General features: G+C 61.8%; 1 protein-coding gene across 3 annotated transcripts in view; it reads left to right on the forward strand.

Annotated features, from left to right (window-relative positions):
- The first annotated feature begins 1,783 nt into the window (after window positions 1-1,783).
- The window catches only part of HTRA3 (HtrA serine peptidase 3), a 30,967-nt gene continuing 13,832 nt past the window's right edge, over window positions 1,784-18,918 (forward strand). For all 3 annotated transcript variants that reach the window (XM_026002345.2, XM_072737617.1, XM_072737616.1), the window contains exons 1-4: window positions 1,784-2,370; window positions 12,501-12,600; window positions 15,484-15,706; window positions 18,468-18,662. In XM_026002345.2, the coding sequence (XP_025858130.2) occupies window positions 1,860-2,370; window positions 12,501-12,600; window positions 15,484-15,706; window positions 18,468-18,662 (1,029 nt within the window). In that variant the 5' untranslated portion in view covers window positions 1,784-1,859. The remainder of the gene's footprint in view (window positions 2,371-12,500; window positions 12,601-15,483; window positions 15,707-18,467; window positions 18,663-18,918) is intronic.

The following is an 18,918-nucleotide window of genomic DNA, read 5'->3' on the forward strand; positions in this document are numbered from 1 at the left end:
CAGAACTGTGTCAGACACCTCAGACAGACCCATCACACCTCCAAGCTATAAAGACAGAGGAGGGAATTCCGGGCATAGGCAGGTGCTTCCTGAAGGTCTGTCTCCAGTAGAGGTGGGGATCCAGGTGTGGGTCCCCTTTGAATCCTGGGCTGGGGGAGGGCAGCTCACTGGGGAGGAGGAGTAGGGGTATGTGATGGGAAGGAGTGGGAGGGTGTGATGGGGAGGAGGAGCAGGGGGGATGTGCTGGGGAAGAGGAGCAGGGGTATGTGATGGGGAGAAGGAAGAGCAGGGGTATGTGATAGGGAGGAGGAGGAGGAGGGGTATGTGACGGGAAGGAGGAGCAGGGGTATGCACTGAGGAGGAGGAGTGGGAGGGTGTGCTGGGGAGGAGGAGGGGGGATGCGCTGGGGAGGAGGAGCAGGGGGATGCGCTGGGGAGGAGGAGCGGCAGGGTGTGCTGGGGAGGAGGAGCAGGGGGATGCGCTGGGGAGGAGCGGCAGGGTGTGCTGGGGAGGAGGAGAAGGGGGATGCGTTGGGGAGGAGGAGCAGGGGTATGTGATGGGGAGAAGGAAGAGCAGGGGTATGTGATAGGGAGGAGGAGGAGGAGGGGTATGTGATGGGAAGGAGGAGCAGGGGTATGCACTGAGGAGGAGGAGTGGGAGGGTGTGCTGGGGAGGAGGAGGGGGGATGCGCTGGGGAGGAGGAGCAGGGGGATGCGCCGGGGAGGAGGAGCAGGGGGATGCACTGGGGAGGAGGAGCAGTGGGATGCGCTGGGGAGGAGGAGCGGGAGGGTGTGCTGGGGAGGAGGAGCAGGGGGATGCACTGGGGAGGTGGAAGGGGAGGGTGTGCTGGGAAGGAGGAGCAGGGGGATGCACTGGGGAGGAGCAGGAGGGTGTGCTGGGGAGGAGGAGCAGGGGGATGCGCTGGGGAGGAGGAGCAGGGGGATGCGCTGGGGAGGAGGGGCAGGGGGATGCGCTGGGGTGGAGGAGCAGGGGGATGCGCTGGGGAGGAGGAGCAGGGGGATGCACTGGGGAGGAGGAGCAGGGGGATGCACTGGGGAGGAGGAGCAGTGGGATGCGCTGGGGAGGAGGAGCGGGAGGGTGTGCTGGGGAGGAGGAGCAGGGGGATGCACTGGGGAGGAGGAAGGGGAGGGTGTGCTGGGAAGGAGGAGCAGGGGGATGCGCTGGGGAGGAGGAGCAGGGGGATGCGCTGGGGAGGAGGGGCAGGGGGATGCGCTGGGGTGGAGGAGCAGTGGGATGCGCTGGGGAGGAGGAGCAGGGGGATGCGCTGGGGAGGAGGGGCAGGGGGATGCGCTGGGGTGGAGGAGCAGGGGGATGCGCTGGGGAGGAGGAGCAGGGGGATGCGCTGGGGAGGAGGGGCAGGGGGATGCGCTGGGGTGGAGGAGCAGGGGGATGCGCTGGGGAGGAGGAGCAGGGGGATGCACTGGGAAGGAGGAGCAGGGGGATGCGCTGGGGAGGAGGAGCAGGGGGATGCACTGGGGAGGAGGAGCGGGAGGGTGTGCTGGGGAGGAGGAGGGGGGATGCGCCGGGGAGGAGGAGCAGCATCCCCGCCCGGGATCCCCGCGCCGTCTCCCAGCCCAGGCCGGCCGGCCGGTCGGCGGCGCTGCTCGGGCCGGGTCCCGCCGGAAGGCCGGGCGGGCAGGCGGCAGCGGGGGCGGGGCTGGCTGCGGGGCCGGGCCGCCCCTTCCAGGGAGGGCGGGCCGCGCGCGCCTTTAAGTGCGGCGGGGCCGGGCGCGCCGAGCGTCGGCCCAGGAGGAGCGGGCGCCTCTCTGCCCCGAGCCCGAGCCCGAGCGCGGCATGACCCCGCGGCCCCGCGGCCCGCCCGCCTGAGCCACCGGCGCATGTGGCCGCGCGCCCAGCCCCGTCCCCTGCGCAGGCGGCCGCCGCCCGGCCCCCGCCCGGCCTCGGCGTCCCCGCGGCTCCCCGGCCGGCCCCCCGCGCCGCCGCCCGCCGCCCTCCCCGCCGCTATGCCGGCGCGCGCGCTGCTGCTGGCCGCGCTGGCCGCCCTGGCGCTGGCCCGAGAGCCCCCGGCCGCGCCGTGCCCCGCGCGCTGCGACGTGTCCCGGTGCCCGAGCCCACGCTGCCCCGGCGGCTACGTGCCCGACCTGTGCAACTGCTGCCTGGTGTGCGCGGCCGGCGAGGGCGAGCCGTGCGGGCGGCCGCTGGACTCGCCCTGCGGGGAGAGCCTGGAGTGCGCGCGGGGCGTGTGCCGCTGCCGCTGGGCGCTCGCCGTGTGCGGCACCGACGGGCACACCTACGCCAACGTGTGTGCGCTGCAGGCGGCCAGCCGGCGCGCGCTGGAGCTCTCGGGGACCCCGGTGCGCCAGCTGCAGAAGGGCGCCTGCCCGTCGGGTAAGCGCTCGGCCTGGGGAGGGAAGGCACCTCCCGCGCCGTGGGGGCGCAGGGCCGGAGAGGGGCTTCCAAGGCCACGCTGGCCGGGCAGGCAGGCGGGCAGCCCTCTTAGCAATCATCTAACCGGACCCCCGGTCTTCTGGGTGGGGAAACTGAGGCGCAAGGCCACGGAAGTAGGTCAGAGTGAAACGAGCCCGCTGGCTCTTCGCTTCTCTTTCTCTCTGGCCTCACCAAAGCGAACCTGTCTCGTGTATCATTTCTGCTGCTCCTGTATTCCGGCTCTGCCCGGGCCATAAACCTCACCCAGAACGGGTGTTCTCTTGAGTGATACCCAGTTTTCTTTCTTCTTAGCTGCACTTAGAGTGCATGTCTCCAGAGGGCTGTTTGGGAATGGTGAGCAAGCATGTGGGGTCTCTGCGGGCATGGGGCCTCCTGGGACAGGCTGCTGAGACAGGGAATTCCTTTGTCCCTCCAAACCCTAGGACAGCCTCCCCGCAACCAGAGCTGGCCCAGGACTGCTTCTTGCCACACAACTTGACCCTGTGCATGGAAGAAAATGCTAGGAAACCCTGCCATCCCTTTATCTGTTTAGGGCGCTTCTTAGGAAGGCAGCCTCGGGCGTCGGTTCAGTAGGTGCTTGCAGTCACTATGTGCTGGGCACTGAGCCCCAATTTCACGGAGATGAGTGGAGCCCTGCGTGTGCCCTCAGTTTACAGCCGCTGGGGGGAGACGCTGACCACCAGGCAGGCTTGGCAGGCCCTGGGAGCACCGTGAGGAGCATAACTGCCTGGGCTGCTGGGAAGCCTTTGGGGAGGAGGAGTCTCAACAGAGGAGGGAGGACAAGTCTTCTAGGTAGTGGTCAGGAATGGTTTTCTGGGAAGAGCAGATGGCAGGAGCCACCACATGGAGGCCTAACTGCATAGGATGAGCTGCACCGGCGAGAGCACATAGCCGGGAGCAGCTGGCGTGCAGTGGGATGTGGGTGTATGTGTGTGTGTGACACCCAGGACTGGGTGGGCTGGCAGGCATGGGTCACAAGTGGCCATAAGTGTCTCGCCAATGGCTTAGACTTCATCCTGCAGGCCAGACTTCCCAGGTTGCATCTGGTATTCTGAAAATAAGTATCTCATGGCCCAAAAAGCTTAGGAAAATAAACAGTGTCCATGCAGTGGTGATTCACACTACCTTTGAGTCTATCAGACATTCTGAGAAACCTGCAGAGAGAGAGAGAGAGAAAAAAAAAAAAAACAACCCACACACAAAATCATAAATCCCAGGATTTTCCAAGAGAATTTCAGCAGAGACCTCTTCTTTTCTGGCAAAACATGTATGACCTCCTCCTGGCACCTCGGGGTTCTGGGGAGCCCAGTCTGGGAAGACCATGTAGGATTCTATATGATTATTTAGGGGAGCCAGTGAAGGGCTTTAAGGGAGGGGAGGGTGATTCGGTCAGGCTTGTGTTTAGGTTGTGCCCAGAAGAGCGAGGGATGAGAGCATAGTGCCACACGGAGTCTTGGACATGGACATTGGCATTGACGGGCCCTCCACAAGCCATGCCAATGGCCCCCAGAGACAGCGGGCTGGGGTGACGCTGGCACCCTCCCATTATATTTTGGCTATGTCCATGGGGGCCCCCCAATCCTGACTCCGCCTTGCGGGGGACACTATTAGACTAAGGCTCCAGGGTCCGGGGCAGTCCAAGCATTTTGAAACCCTCATTTCTTGACTGAGGGAGTCCACGTTCGGTACCTTCCCTGTGTGTCCAGCTGGCCCTGGGCCTGTGCCCTGGAGAAACTCCACAGTTGGTCAGGGAGACAAGTGGGGAGGGGAGAAGAGGGGAGGAGCCTGACAGACAGGTGCAGAGGGCACTCAGCAGGCAGGCGGGGGCTGCAGTGTGGGGGTCCCGGGCTAGGGCTTCGACGAGCTGCTGACCTGGTTTCCTCTCTGTAATGAGCGTGGGGCTGACAGTAGCAGTTGCCGGGAGAACCGTGGCAGGGATTGATGGGCCAGGGCGTGCGGGCACGTGGCACGTGGTAGACCATGTATTAGTTCACGGGTTGCTGTCCCCGTGAGGACCACTGGCACCACTTCTGTTTTATCTGGCCAGGTCAGCCTCGGTGCTGAGCTGTGGAAGGTGAGCCGGAGCTCTCCTGGCAAAGGATGGGGTGGTCAGGAGGGACGGGGGCAAAGCAGAGGCTGGAGGAGCAGCCTTGCAGGCACAGGATCCCAGAGCCCAAGGGGCAGGGGCCTTGGGAGGGAGCAGGGACCGTAAAGGGGGCTGCGGGCACGGCCTCCGTGCCGCGAGGAGGGTGCACGGGGCTGGGGTCCAGCACGCTGTGCACATTAATCTGTGTGGCCCCGCCCTTGCTCCTGGGCCCTGTGCCATCATCATCACCCCATGCACAGGGACCTCAAACATCCAGGGTCCAGCCAGTTCCACCTGCAAAATCCAGTCCCTACAGAATACTTGCTGAGCCAGGGTCTCTGGCTAGCGCTCTCATCTGCCTCTGCGCGTCTGCTCCTTCTTACACCACAGATGCGCTCGGTGAGGCAGGGAGCGGTCAAGGCATTGGTCTGAGGTCACTTGGCCAGGAAGTGACCGAACCAGGCCAGCCCCCGCCCCCTGTCCCCTCACCCGCCCCGCCCTGGCTGGCTTTGAAAGCTGCGATGTCAGGGCCCCAGGCTTCTTCTGCAGGCAGGGACAGCAGGGTCCTTGAGGTCTGGCGTCTGGATCAGACCAGGGTCCCCGGCTCCACTGGGCTGGGTGATGTCCACACATAGCAGCAGGCGAGGTGCTGCCCATCCCGGGCTTTCCTGCACACAATTCTTGCCAGCTCCGCCCTCACCTTAACCGGCCTTCAGATGGCAGGCGCTGGCGACCAGGTCCAGTCTTCAGTGCCTGGCTCTTCCCTGGGCTGGAGCTCTGTGTTTCTGCTGGCCGTGGTCCTCATGTCACCTTGTCCTCCCACCCACGGGTGGGTCCTCAGCTCCACCTAGAATCTGCCCCTGAGCAGGTTCCTACTTGTCCCAGTAGGGACATTGTTCCTACTTGTCCCAGCACCACTGGCCTCCACCTCCCTCATCCTCCCTCAGCTCACTTCTCCATGCAGCGGCCACAGTAACCTTGATAAATCCATGGTGCCCGTCACTGGCGGGACCTCCCTCAGCAGCCCCCCAGAACTTTGACCCACTGGGCCCGCCTGGTCCCCTCCCACCCCGCAGTGCCACCTCATCCTCTGTGCTGCAGCCCACCCTTCTCTTCCCCACCTCAGGGCCTTTGCACATGCTGTGCCAGCTGCCCCAGGTGCCCATTCCCTCACCTTCATGTAACCATGTCCTCATCTGTCTGGGCCTGGATGTGCCACCCCCCTCCCCGAGCTGCCTTCCCTGACCACGACACCTAGGTCACCCCTTGCTCAGCCTCATGAGCACACCCCAAGGGCCCTCCAGACCCCCTCCCTTCACCTGTGTGATCAGCCTTATCTGCCGTTTCTCCATCTCACTGGCTCTGAGCCTCGCGGGGCAGGGGTCTGGCCCCGATTCCCTGCCAGGCCTGCTCCATCACCTGGCATGTAGTAGATATTGTGGAACGGACAGATCATCTGTGAATCCCCCATAAGCACCCCGACTCTGCTTGCACACCCCCAGTGAAGGGAGCTTACTACCTTTCCAGGAGCTTTGCATCTGCCCATCTGCCCACTGCCTGGTGCGGATAAGTGCCCATCTGTGGGATAGTAGACACGGCGATGAAGGTAGTCATCGTGTCTGTAGGGAGAGGAGGCTTCTGTTTTCACCCACCAGAGCCCCGCGACCCCCCAAACTTCTCTGCCCGCAACTGCAGACAAATAGGCCTGTGCACACACAATTAATTCAAAACTTAGAGCCCAAGGGCAGGTTACAACGTGGCGTTTAATAATCCGCGTTGATTGCGCAAGCGGGGTGCAGGTTCCGACAGTGTCTCTTCCTGTTTTATTTATTTAAGGGCTTTGGTCGGTGTTTCAGTTTTAATCCCCTCAGCAGCTTCCTGCGCATGTCTTGGAACTCAGCCCCGGGGCCCAGGGAGGATGACGTTTCCCGTCCACCCCCTGCCCACACGCTGGACAGCGGAGGCCAGCTGCGGCCTCCGGCCAGTCTCGAGAGGGGAGCAGAGACCGGGGTGCTGTGCAGCTGTCCTTCCGGACCAGGCCGGGGCCTTGGGGGCGCCCCCACCCTCTGCTCTTGACCTCAGCCTGGAGGTGTGGCAGGGGTCCCACAGCAACCCCTGGGGGCCGCCTACTCAGACTCCTCCCCTTGCCGTGAACCCCCACAGGGCGGCCCGAAGGGGTGTTGTAAGACTTGGATCTCCCTGCTGAAAGCCCAGCCATGGCTCCCACTGCCTTCAAGACCAAGCAAGCACGGACTTCTAATGCCGCCTGCAGGGTTGGTGTGACCTGGCCTCCTCTTCCTACCCGGCGTTGCCACCCTTAACAGGCCCCTGTGAAATCCCCGATCCCATATTGTGAGGGACAGAGGACTATGTGTGGCATCCAGGTGAGGGAGATGCCACCACCAGAATGGGGAAAGGGGTAGATTAAGAAGGGCTTCCTGGAGGAGGTGGCATATAGACAGCCATTTAGAGGTGGACACAGAGCCCCAGTGCAGAGAAGTCTGATGGGAATCACTGAGCATAGGCTGGTGTCAGACGGAGGAGCCGGGAGGTGACCCATCGTCAGGAGGTGGAGAACCACCAAAAGTTTATGGGTAGCAGGTGTGCAGAATGGCTGCAGGGGCCCAGCTAGTGGGAGGCCAGTGTCCTGGGTGGGGAGAGCTGATGAGGCCTGAGCTAGGGTGACAGCTGAGGGCCTGAGGATCTCTGACAGGGGGCAGGGTGTCAGGGGGCTGTCAGGACGGAGGGATGGCAGGGCCTTTCCTGGAGGCAGGGCGCCTGGAGAAGCAGGTTTGGAGAAGCAAGGTGGTGAGTTCAGGTTAGGTATGGGGGGCGCCCCGGCGTCAAGGGTGTGAGTTCTGTGGCAAGAGACTGGCTGATGAGCTACGGCAACTGTGTGTCCACGGCGGGCACCTGACTAAGTGAGCGGTGTGTCCTGCCCAAGGGTCTGATTGCCTCCTGGGCCTCACTTTGAGGGAGAAAAGCCACCAGACTTACCAGGGTCAAGGTGAGACATTAGGCTTGTGCTTCAGGCTGCCACAGCCTTACACACACATTAGGCCCTTTATGAGAAAAAGCTAGCAGAGGCAGGGACCTACCCCAGGTGAGGAGGGACAGCTCTGCCTGAGCGCAGGTCCCCTGATTTTGCATCTGCTGCTCTGCCCACTGGGCACACCTCCAGTGCCTTGAGGAAGTGGCTTTCCTGCTTGATTTTGATAAGTATGTTACATAAGCGGGTAAGAAAGAGAATAAAGTCACAGATCCCTTGTCCTCAGCGCAGCGAAGATGTGACCAGGACGTATGTATGGGTGCCCTAAACCGAACACCAGGTCTAGTGCGGGTCGGGGATGGGTGCGAACCCTTGGAAATCTGCAGTGCACAACCTGCCCAACTGTATGCTTTAGCCCCTGTGGCACATGATGGGCAGAAACAGAACTGAAACTGAGTTCTGTTCTCCACGTCCAGCCGCTCAGGGGTGAGTCGCAGCTACCCCACCTGCAAGCCTCCTAAGCTCTCTGCGCTGCAGCTTCATCTGCGAAATGGTACCCTTCTCGCTGGGCCACTGGACAGGCAGTGAGGTGAGGAATTTAATGTGCTTTGCACGGCGTAAAGGCTAACGGACTTTAGTGTTAACAGACCTAAGTACCACCCGGTGGGTGTTTCTGGAATAGATGGAATTTGGAGAGAGAAGGAGAGGTAGTGGAGGAAGGGAAGGTGCTGGAAGGCCGTGTTTGTGGACAGGCTGCCATGTGCCCAAGGGAGTTCCGCTGACCATACCTTGGCTTCCGTGGCCACCCAGAGTCCTGCCTGCCTGCAGTGCCCCTCTGACAAAGGACAGACAAGCTGTGTCAGAGCCTCCTCCTCCTGAGGCTGGCTCAGTAGAGGAGCCACAGTGACCCCAGGCCGAAACTGGCCAAGCTGGGCACCCCCGGGCAGGACAGCCAGTCACGGGCTGAGGACCAGCCCGGAGCTGAGGAAGTGCCTGGGGTCAGCATCCCTGGCTCTGGGCCGTGGGTGGGCGTTTTCCTGGCCTGTGAAATGGACACAGATCCAGCTTCATAGGACGGCTTTGAGAGGTCATAAGGCTCGTAAATACCCGGAGCCCAACGTATGGTGGCTTCTGGGCAGGACCCATGGGGGATGGGCCCTGCACTCCCCTGACAGGAGCCTGGAGCCTGTGCAGACAGACAGCAGCACCGTCATGCCCCTGGGAAGCCCCTGTTCCTGGCTCAGGGTGAGACAGTCACTTAGGGACAGGCAAGTTTTCAAGAGCAAGAGAAACACAGGGAACTGTTCTAGGATCTAATTAGACCTGGGGGTCGGCTCCTGGGGCTTCAAAACCAGCCCCTGAAGAGTGAGTGGGGCCTGGGGGCCATGTAGGGGCCCCCAGACGGTGCATTTGTCCCTGCAGAGCATTCACACACCCCCTTGCTCATCCAACCATTCTCTCCCTGCTCTATGCTGTGGACTGGGAGAGCCCAGGCCATGGTGGCCATCAGGGGGATGTGCCATAGGAGGGGTTATGAGGGGCCGTGAGGGGACCCAGAGGGGTGAGAGTGGTCACTGAGCCTGCTGAGTCAGGGCAGGCTCCCCAGAGGAGGTGTGCTGGCCTGGGCTTTAAGGATGAGGGAAGGGGCATTCGTGCCAGAGGGTATGGGAGCTGGGGGTACTGGGGGAAGAGGGGCAGTGAAGAGTCGGTGAACCTGAAGGTGTGGGTGGAACCCGGACACCCCATCCTCAAATGCTCTGCAGGCTGTGTTTAGCGTTATGGACAGATGGGCACAGCCTGGGGCTTTGTGGTCATCTGCTGATGACCCTTTCATCCCGGCTCATAGCTAACCACTGGGTGACAGATGGGGGCTTCTTTGGAAAAAATAAAGGCAATGACCTCAGAGGAACAGAACTGGGTCTCAGGCCTGACTGCCCATTATGTGCTGGAGGGGTAATACACACGGTTGGACAGGCTGCGTACTGCACAACTCCAAGGGAAGCCAGTCACAGTGTGATCTTTGTTGATAATGGACTTGTGCAGTCTACAACCTGTGTAGCAGCAGTCCGGGGTGGTCGCTTCCCCACTCTGAGCCTCGGTCTCCCCATCTGTTCCATGGTGTTACGACCACCCAAGCTGGCGCATCATGAGTCCTCTCTCAGGCTCTGCCACCGTCCCTGAGCCCTCCTGGAAGCTCTGCCACTCGAGGATGTTGGGGCGGAGCCCGGAAGCCCAGGCTCTGGCCCTGCGGACTGACGGAGGGACGCTGGTCCCGGTTGCTCCCATCCTGGCCGTACCCCTTCGTCTCCTGCGAGGCGCCGCGGGACACCTGGCCTTGATTGCTTGGCTCTGTGTCACATTCCTCCCGACTCAGACTTCCAAGTCCTGTGGGTTACAGTTTATTTTTGAAAACAAAACACAACAAAATGCTAACAGCTGAATCTGGTCGAGATTGACTGTTGACTTCAGAACTTTGGCTGGAGGACTGGGTGGGGGCGGGGGTTGTCAAAACCCCAAATAAACAGAATCTGCTTTCCAGCCATGGGGCCCGAGGTTTTCATGTGGAAAGAAGCGGTGGGAACCGAGTCCTCCCTTCCCACTGATTCATGGGGTGATTCATCCGTGTGTGGGGAGGAGGACCAGGAAACAGGCCCTGCCCCGCCCCGCCACCCCCTCCCCACCACCCACCACGGATGGTCTGCTTAAAGGGACAGGGCCTGGCAGGGCCCAGGGGGTGCCCCAGGCCCTGGGTCCAGAAGGACTCAGGCTCTGACATCCTTGGGACCTGGGTGGAGGCCTCCCTGGACTTCCCTCTGCCCTATCCCCTGTCACCCTGTGCTGTGCCTGGCTGGTCACTTGCCCGTACGTGGCAAAGGGTGCACACAGAGGCACTCAGCATGCGTGGATTGAATACAGCCCGCATGAGAGCGAGTACCATGGGCAAGACGTTATGCTGGGAACCCCCAGGAGGGAGAGAAGCATTCCGGCTGGAAGAAGCCTGCGGGGGGTGGGGGTGTCTGCCTAGAAGAGGTGGGATTTGAGTTATGCCCGGGGATATGGGTTCCCAGGGGCCTTGGGCTGGGGAGGACAGAGCTGGGCTTAGCCCCCACAGCTGACTGGCAGTTTCCCCTGCAGAGTTTGGGGACGGTTAGCAATCCTGCGTGGAAGTAGATGCGTGGAGGCCGAGTGGGCCCGGCCCCGGGGCCCTTGTTTTGTGAGCTCTAAACCTCAGGCCCCACCCTGCCAAGGGTGTTGCCACCGGGAGGAGGGCTCCCAGGCAGGGTAGCCCCTGGCCACCTGCAGTTTGATGGCGAGAGGCCTTGCGGTGCCCAGCAATAGGCCACGTCTCCAGCCAGGCTCTGGCCACTCCAGACAGGCCGCCTTTGATTCAAGCTGACCACAGTGGCCTGGGCCCTCTGGGTCCAGCGCTGGCTGCCTGGCTGGGAGGCAGCCACCAATCACAGAATTGATAATTGATGGGTGGAGTCTCCTCTCCACACCTGACCTTGGAGCCTCTCCCCCGACCCTGTGTCCCAGCTCAGGCGTATTGGACAGTCGGACAGTCGGGGTATTAGGGAGCCACTGGGGTTAGGTGATCAGCCCCTAAGGATGACAGCGCCCAGCCCGAGCTCAGAATGTGCCTTCTCCAACTAGATAAGCACCTTCGGGCAGGAGGATTCATCTCTGAGCCACACGCTCTCCCTGCCTTTGAGAGGGAGGCCATGACCCCCACCCTGGTGGCCTCCTGAATGTGGGGAGATTAGTTGGGAATGTGGGTGGGGCCTGATTTGCCCACAGATGTCTTTGGGGCACCTATGGTGGCTGCACTCACCATGATGCTTCCTGTCCCTCTGGACTAAAAGGAAAATCAGATTTTCACCAGATCCTGATGCTCCGTCACCTCTCAGATCCAGAGGAATCTCAGCTGCAAAACTAGACTTTGCAGGCCAAGCCCTATTTGCTCACCAACAGCAGGTGCTGGGGTGTGTGGTGGGCTCCCCTGGGCAGGGAGCTTCGCATCTGCAAGTCACATCCACGCCCAGTTCCCACAGGTCAGGGGACATCTTCAGTCTCATTTTCAGACTAGGAGTCGAGGCCCAGTGAGGGCGAGTGATTTGCCTAAAGCCACACAGCTGGAAGTGCCCTGCCAGGCAGCATGCGTCACTCCCAACCCTATGCTCATTCGGGGACGGCTTACAAGCAGCATGGGGGCAGCGTCAGTTCCAGGTAGCCCCAGTCTCTGGCGGGGACCTGGGCGACCTCAGCACATGCCCGAGCAGGGAGACCAAAGGGGTGTGGGCCCTGTGCCACCCACATCCCTCAGGCCTGCGGTCCTGGCAGGCGGCAGCCCCCACTGCTGACAGCAGCAGAAATCCGAGCCGGCGAAGGTTCCAGGGGAGTTCGTGAACCGCCTGGCAAGTCAGACTGGGGCTTGGCCAAGTAGGATGGGGGGCCCTGGCGACTCAGACATCCGGAGTCCCGCGAGGCCCAGGAGGGGGTCACACTATGGCCAAATGGGGCAGCTTGGGCAGGCCAGCCAAGAGCTTTGCTGGTCTCTTGCCCAGTCACTGCTCTAGCCCAGGGGCTGGAGGGACAGGCCAGAGCTGGCAGGGGGAGGGACGGTCACCTCATGCCAGGGCACGGATGTATATATGAGAAAGAGCAAGGTCTGGGGGGCTGGCCCAGATCTCTCTTAAATGTCAGGTTGCTGCTTGCAGCTGAGGGCAGGTGTCCTAACCTCCTCTGACCTCCTGGCCTGCCTGGTGGCATCCAATGAAGTAATGTGAAGAAGCTCCGCCTTAGCTGTTCTTGGGGTGAGGAAGCCCCCTCACAGATGTCTGGGTGTCACCCTACTGCTGAGTGTGGAGCATCCCTGCAGGGCTCAGGGCCCGGTGGGGTCCCTCCCTGGTGGGGCTTCCTCCTGGGTGGGAGATTGGGGCGCCACGGGCCATGTCTGGCTCCTCCTGATGCACCTGGTTCTTCCTGCCAGTGTAGGTCTCCACCAGCTGACCAGCCCGCGGTACAAGTTCAACTTCATCGCTGACGTGGTGGAGAAGATCGCGCCAGCCGTGGTCCACATAGAGCTCTTCTTGAGGTGCGTGAGCCCCTGCCAGGCTTCCCCCCCATTCTGGTAGGGGGGTGGGGCAGGAGAAGCCAAGTAAGCACACGTGGGGTCAGATAGACCCCCCCAGACACCTCCACCACGTGTGCCCTTGGGTGGGGGGGCGTCTCCTCGCCGAGGGGAGTGGGCACCCAGTTGCACCAGCTGGGCTGCAGGTTTGCTAAGCAGGTGTGCCCGGGGTAAGGGCGGGGGCAACTCTGGTATTACGGGGGCTGCCGGAGCTGGTTCTGGGAAGCACCGCTGCCTGAAGGCTGATTGTCAGCAGAACCCTGGGGTCTCCTCCCAGGTTGACCCATACACCCCAAAGAGAAGACGTTGGCAGCATGATGTCTTAAGTTAAAAATCTGACTTAACCTCTCGGCCACTGTGTGTGGAGGGGGCCACCAAACTGCCCAGATGAGGCACGCAGGGTCTGAACCCCCACTCCACGCTGCTGGAGAACAGAGGGAGCCAGGCCCACAGGCCTGGAGTGGATGTTCAGCGCAAGGCCTGGGGCCAGGGCGCCGGGGCTTGCCCGTCTGCACAGTGTGTTCCCCAGGGGCGTGGAGGCCGGCCAGCACAAGTGTGCCAACCCCGAGCCCCAGGGTACCAGGTGGCCCATGGCGGAATTGCTCACACCAATTCCCAGCCCCAGCATTGCGCTCCCTGTTCACAGGCGTGGAGCTTGCCCAGTGGGAGCCCTTGTCATGGGGTCATGACATGCCCATGGGTCATGGTCATGCCCATCTCTGGAGGGCAGGGGCAGTGTTCACCCCTGACAGCGCTCCATGGGACCAGCAACCACTGGCTCAAGCTCCCCATCAGATGAGCAGGGCCCTTGAACCCACTGTGCACTCTGAGCCATGTTGGCTGCTTTGCCTGCATTCCTCTAAACAGCCCTGGTGAGTGCCCACCTCGTGGAGTTGGGGGCTGGCTACCGCAGGACTCACCCTGAGTCAGGACCGGCTGGCCCACCCCTCAGCACTGGCTGGCACGCTGCTCCCGAGGCCCTTTCTGCCCACACTCAGGGCCGAACCCCACATGCTAGGCTCTGATAGTCCCATTTCCTGGGTTGGAGCAGAGGCCAGGGAGCTTCTCCAAGCTCACAGAGCCACTGAGTCGGGCTTTGACCCCAGGTCCTCAGGCCCCAAAGCTGACCCCTTACTGCCCTTTCTGTAGGCTCCAGACCCTGAGACATGTCATTGAGGAAATTACAACTGGACACGCTAAGTGGCAGGTCCCTGGCCTTGCCGGTGGCTCAGACTGGCCAATGTCTTTCTAGAGGGCTCCAGGCATCAGGCTCTGGGCCAGCTAATTGTTGACTGCAGCCTAGTGCCCTTGGAGACCGATGTCCTAGTGGGCGGGTGGGCGAGGCCAGGCGGGCGAGATCTCAGACAGATGAGATGCTCATCAAACCTGGGAGCCTCCACTGTGACCCCTGACCTGAGGGAGGAGTCTGCCAGCTGCCTCGGGCCCCTCGTGTGGACACACACCAGATCCCACCATGGGTGCTGGCGGGGGTGGAAGCAGAGGCTGCGGTCACCCTTGGGGCCGAGTCGCCAGGCTGCCTGACCCAGACGAGCAGTTCACATCCTGGACCACTGTCTACGCCTGTAAACTACTGCTACCACTACCGTGCGCAGTGGTTGTGGGCATCACATCACCTCGTGTCTGGCTCAGAGCACTCGTGACGTTCATTAGCCCTCGTCCTGGTCCTGCCCGCGAGGCAGCCTTCTGCACTCCCTCGCTTTCCTGAGACGTGCCCACCCTCCTGTTCTCTTCCCTCCTGCATGGTTCCAGGCCCCTTCCGGTACCCTTTCTCCCTCATCTCTGGGGGCGGCCCAGGCACTGAGTACTCACACCATCCACGCGCCTCGGGATCCCAGGGAGGGTCCTGAGCTGTGTCCTGCCTCCCCGGCATTCTGGCCATGGGCCATGGGCCCTGTGAGCTCTGCTGAGGCTTGGGCTTTTTCCTACATCAGTGAATTCTGACGTCTGGCCGTTTGATCCCATTTACGGAGGTGGACGCTGAGGCCCAGGGTCTGCCCGTGTCTGACATGGTGCATGCCGCCCGGCACTGTCCAGTGCTCCCAGCCCTGAGTCCTCGGAAGGACGGCACCTGGTGCAGAATTTGTGGAACAAAGCCTGCCACCGGCCCTGCCTGTCACACCATCCGGGGCTCTGGGCAGCTGCCAGAGGGGAGGGACCTGAGGGGGGAGAGGGGAGCACACCCCTGCCCCCAGCCTATGATCTCTCTGAGTAGTCAGATCTGCCCCCCTTAGGGAAGCCAGCCCCCCTGAGGGCCAGCTGTGGGTCAGCCCCAGCGGACGCTACACGCACATTAATGCATTGTCCCTCATGCCAACAGCAGCCAGGTTTATTGAGTGACTTCCTGCCTCCAGACGCGTTAGATACCAGGCATCACACTCAGCAGGGCAGGGATCCCATTTCCTAGCTGGGGAGACTGAGGCCCGCCCACAGCCAGGCAGATAATAAGTGGGACAGGCCTGAGATTAGAGTCCCGGCCTGTCTGGCTCCAGCGCTGAGCTGTCTGGCAGCAAGCGTCTGCCGGTCTTGGCAGGCCTGACGTGCATGGGCCTCCCGTCTCTTCCCGGAAGGTTGCAGGTCACAGATGGTTGTCCCCTCGATCTGGCTGTGAAACGGGTCCAGGCGTAAGTGACCTGGCCAAGGCCACAGCTGAAGGTGGCAGAGCTGGGTTGGCCCCGGGCCCGGGGGACTCCGAACCCCACGCTGGGTTCTGCTTCTCACCAGCTGGTGCATGGCTGTGGCCGGCTCTGCATCCAAGCCCCGTGTCCAGGCCCCCACATCCAGGCCCCTACCCATCCTGATCGCCCTCCTGTGCTCCCCTCCCTGCAGACACCCGCTGTTTGGCCGTAACGTGCCCCTGTCCAGCGGCTCGGGCTTCATCATGTCAGAGGCCGGCCTGATCGTCACCAACGCTCACGTGGTGTCCAGCACCAACGCCGTCTCAGGCCGGCAGCAGCTCAAGGTGCAGCTGCAGAACGGTGACACCTATGAGGCCACCATCAAGGACATCGACAAGAAGTCGGATATCGCCACCATCAAGATCCACCCCAAAGTGAGTGGCCGGGGGAGGGGCGGGGGAGCCCGGAACAGCATCAGCCCAACCTCCCTGTGGGGCACTTGGAGGAACTAAGGCCTGGGGCGCCCGGCAGTTTGCTCCCAGTCAGTCACAGGTCAGGTCGGACTAGAACTGGGTTCTCCAGACCCCTGCCCTGTGCTTCCCCGAGCTGCCAGCTGCAAGCAGAGCTGGGCAGCCATCCACCAGCCGGGCCTGCATGGAGGTCCTTCACGGCCCAGGGACACTCCTAGTGTCCCTCCCAGGCCCACTCCAGGACATGCAACCGTCCCTGTGGAGCTGACAGGGCTGTGGGAGCATTGGGACATATGCCCTCGTCCCTCCACATCCAGTCCCCACAATAAGCTGGCCTTGGAGCCCACAGCGGGGCTGTGTCATCCCCCATCACTGCTAGTGGCTGTGTCCAGGGGGCCTGCCACGGGCTGGTACCATCTGTGCCCCACAGACCTTGGCAGACAGGGTGTCAGCGTCCAAGGGGAAACAGGCTAAGAGAGGTGAGGCCACTGCCCAGTATCCTGCAGATCCGGGGCAGGGCTTGTCCACTGTCATGGTTATGAGGCTCGATGAGGGCTGCTGCTGGCCACCCCTGCCGTGAGGTCGGTGACCCTGGGGCTGTCTGTTCTGGTGAGTCTGGCTTGGCCTGGTGACTCTGAATCTGGTTCTGCTCTTTCTCAATATAAGTTGAATAGTTTTGGTGATCATGAGTCTATGTGAGGAGGCTCCTTCCTACACGATCAAGGGAGAAGAGAGTTACCCTAGTGTGGACCCCTCCCACGTTTTTTAAGATTTTATTTATTTATTCATGAGAGACACAGAGAGAGAGAGAGAGAGAGAGGCAGAGATACAGGCAGAGGGAGAAGCAGGCTCCATGCAGGGAGCCCAACTCAGGACTTCATCCCAGGTCCCCAGGATCACACCCTGGGCCGAAGTCAGCACTAAACCGCTCAGCCACCTGGTCTGCCTCCCTCCCCACGTTTGACCCCTTGGTGGTAGTTACTGAGCCCGGGGTGTCACCTCCATCCCAAAGATGAGGCTGCTCAGGCTGGGAGCACCGGGGGTGTGCTCAAGGGCAGGGGTTGGCAGCTTTGGTGGTGAGGCTCCAGGAAGTAAATGTTTCCAGGCTTGTGGGGCCTGTGAGCACTGTGGACACCTCTCAGCTATGCAGCAGCCACAGGGGATAAGAACGCATGGCTGTGTTGCAATAAAACTTTATTTATACAACAGGCAGCAGGTGGATGTGGCCCTAGGACCAGTGTGCAGCCCCCGCCGATGACACCCACAGGGCAATGTGGACCCAGACTGGACCCCAGGCCCGGCTGCCACTGGGTCTCTCCCATTCCAGGACCTGTGGCAAAACCATAGGATGGGGCACACCCTGGCAGCCATCGGTGGCCACAGATGCTGGTGGAGTCAGTAAGGCCCTGGTGCCCTGGTAAGGCCCTAGTGCCTGCTGGCCGGATCGGCACCCACCGCTTCTCCTTGACGCAGGCGCTGCCTCTGAGCCCCTGAGTCCTGCGTGTGGCAGCTCCCCCAGCTTTGGGGAGAGGCTGCTGCCCCGAGTGGCTGGGGCATGGTGAGGAAGAGCGTCACTGAGGCCAGGTGGTATTATCCCTCCCTCTGTGACCAGCCAGAGATGTAAGCGTCATTCCTGTGGGTCCTCACGTCCAGGTGCGTGGGCCCGGCTCTTCCACCTGGGACCCTCTGTGCCAGGCACCCCCGCCATCCCACCAGATGGCATCGGCAGTCAGAGTGGGAGGTGTGGGGTCCTTGTCAGAGCTAGAGGGAAGCTTGTGTGATCGGAGCACGACGGTCACCAGCACCTTCTTCTAGAGCTTTGTGTCTGTGGGTCATGGTGGACCCCCAGGAGCCTGCAGAGGAAGTGCCCCTCATCTGGCCACCCCAGGGGTGGCATCTGACACAAGTCATATGACACCAAATCCCCAAATTCATGGGGGTGTTGGTGAGAGGGGCTCGGCTCCCCTCAATTTTGTGGATGCTGGCACGTGCACTCAGCACCCTAGCCAGCGCTCAGGAACACCTGCTCTGAGCATGCTCCCTGCAGCTTCCAGAACATGGAGGCAAACCCAACACAGCCAGATCCCAGAGCTCCCAGTCTAGCTGCCAAGTCAACATGAAGTCTAGCGTCACATGGAAATAGCATGGGCAGGTGTCTCAGTGCATGAGGGGTGACGGCAGAGCTTGGCTAAGTCACTCTGTTGCTCTCAGTTTCCCTGTGTCTCTACTGAGAGGTGAGGTTGAGCTGGATCAAGAGTTCCAGGGTCTTCACCTGGGCTCCAGGCTTCCCGCAGGTCTCTAGGTCACATGCATCACCTTGTGTGTGATGCATTTTGGAAGGTATTCAGAGCTCCAGCAGATTTCAGAGGGACCTGTGACCATGGAACCACTGGGCTCATGACCTCAGAGGCCATGCTCGGCTGGATCCTCCAGGCATCCTCCCTGTGTGCAGCCCCTGTAGCCGCCTGGGGAACCCTGTGGTCAGTCACAGGGCAGCTGAGCCTCTGTTCTGAGGACTCCAGCCTGGGTCTCTCCTACTGTGGGTCAGCTGGAGGCCGGCCTGGCCTCTGTCTGAGTTGGCGACTTGCCTTGGCCTTGACCCCTGACGGCTCCATCCAGCTGCTCCTGCCTTGCTGGGACCACCCTGCTGGGGGCTGGCCTCCATCTGGCCCCCGTCCCACCAAAGGCAGACAGCTGAGCCTCCCTTTCCTTGTCCCCCCTCCAGAAAAAGCTGCCGGCGCTGCTGCTGGGACACTCGGCAGACCTGCGGCCCGGCGAGTTTGTGGTGGCCATCGGCAGCCCCTTCGCCCTACAGAACACGGTGACCACGGGCATCGTCAGTACGGCCCAGCGGGATGGCAAGGAGCTGGGCCTCCGGGACTCGGACATGGACTACATCCAGACGGATGCCATCATCAACGTGAGTGCTTGTGGGGCCTCAGGCGGGCTCACCCCATCACTCAACACATCCACTTGCTAGAAGTCTCCTTCTTTATGCTAAATAGAGCTCTGGATCCCTGTGACTTCTGCACCTGGGTGCCGGGACCTCCCTGGGGGTTAGAAGCTGCTGCCCTGACCTGGGAAAGCTCTTCAGAGACGCAGAGAGTCTCTGCCCGAGTCACCCCCTCTTCTGGGCACTGTTGGTTTCATCACTGTAGCACATGGCACCTTTCCCG

This window comes from Vulpes vulpes, chromosome 14, assembly GCF_048418805.1.
Source record: "Vulpes vulpes isolate BD-2025 chromosome 14, VulVul3, whole genome shotgun sequence".
Lineage (NCBI taxonomy): Eukaryota > Metazoa > Chordata > Mammalia > Carnivora > Canidae > Vulpes > Vulpes vulpes.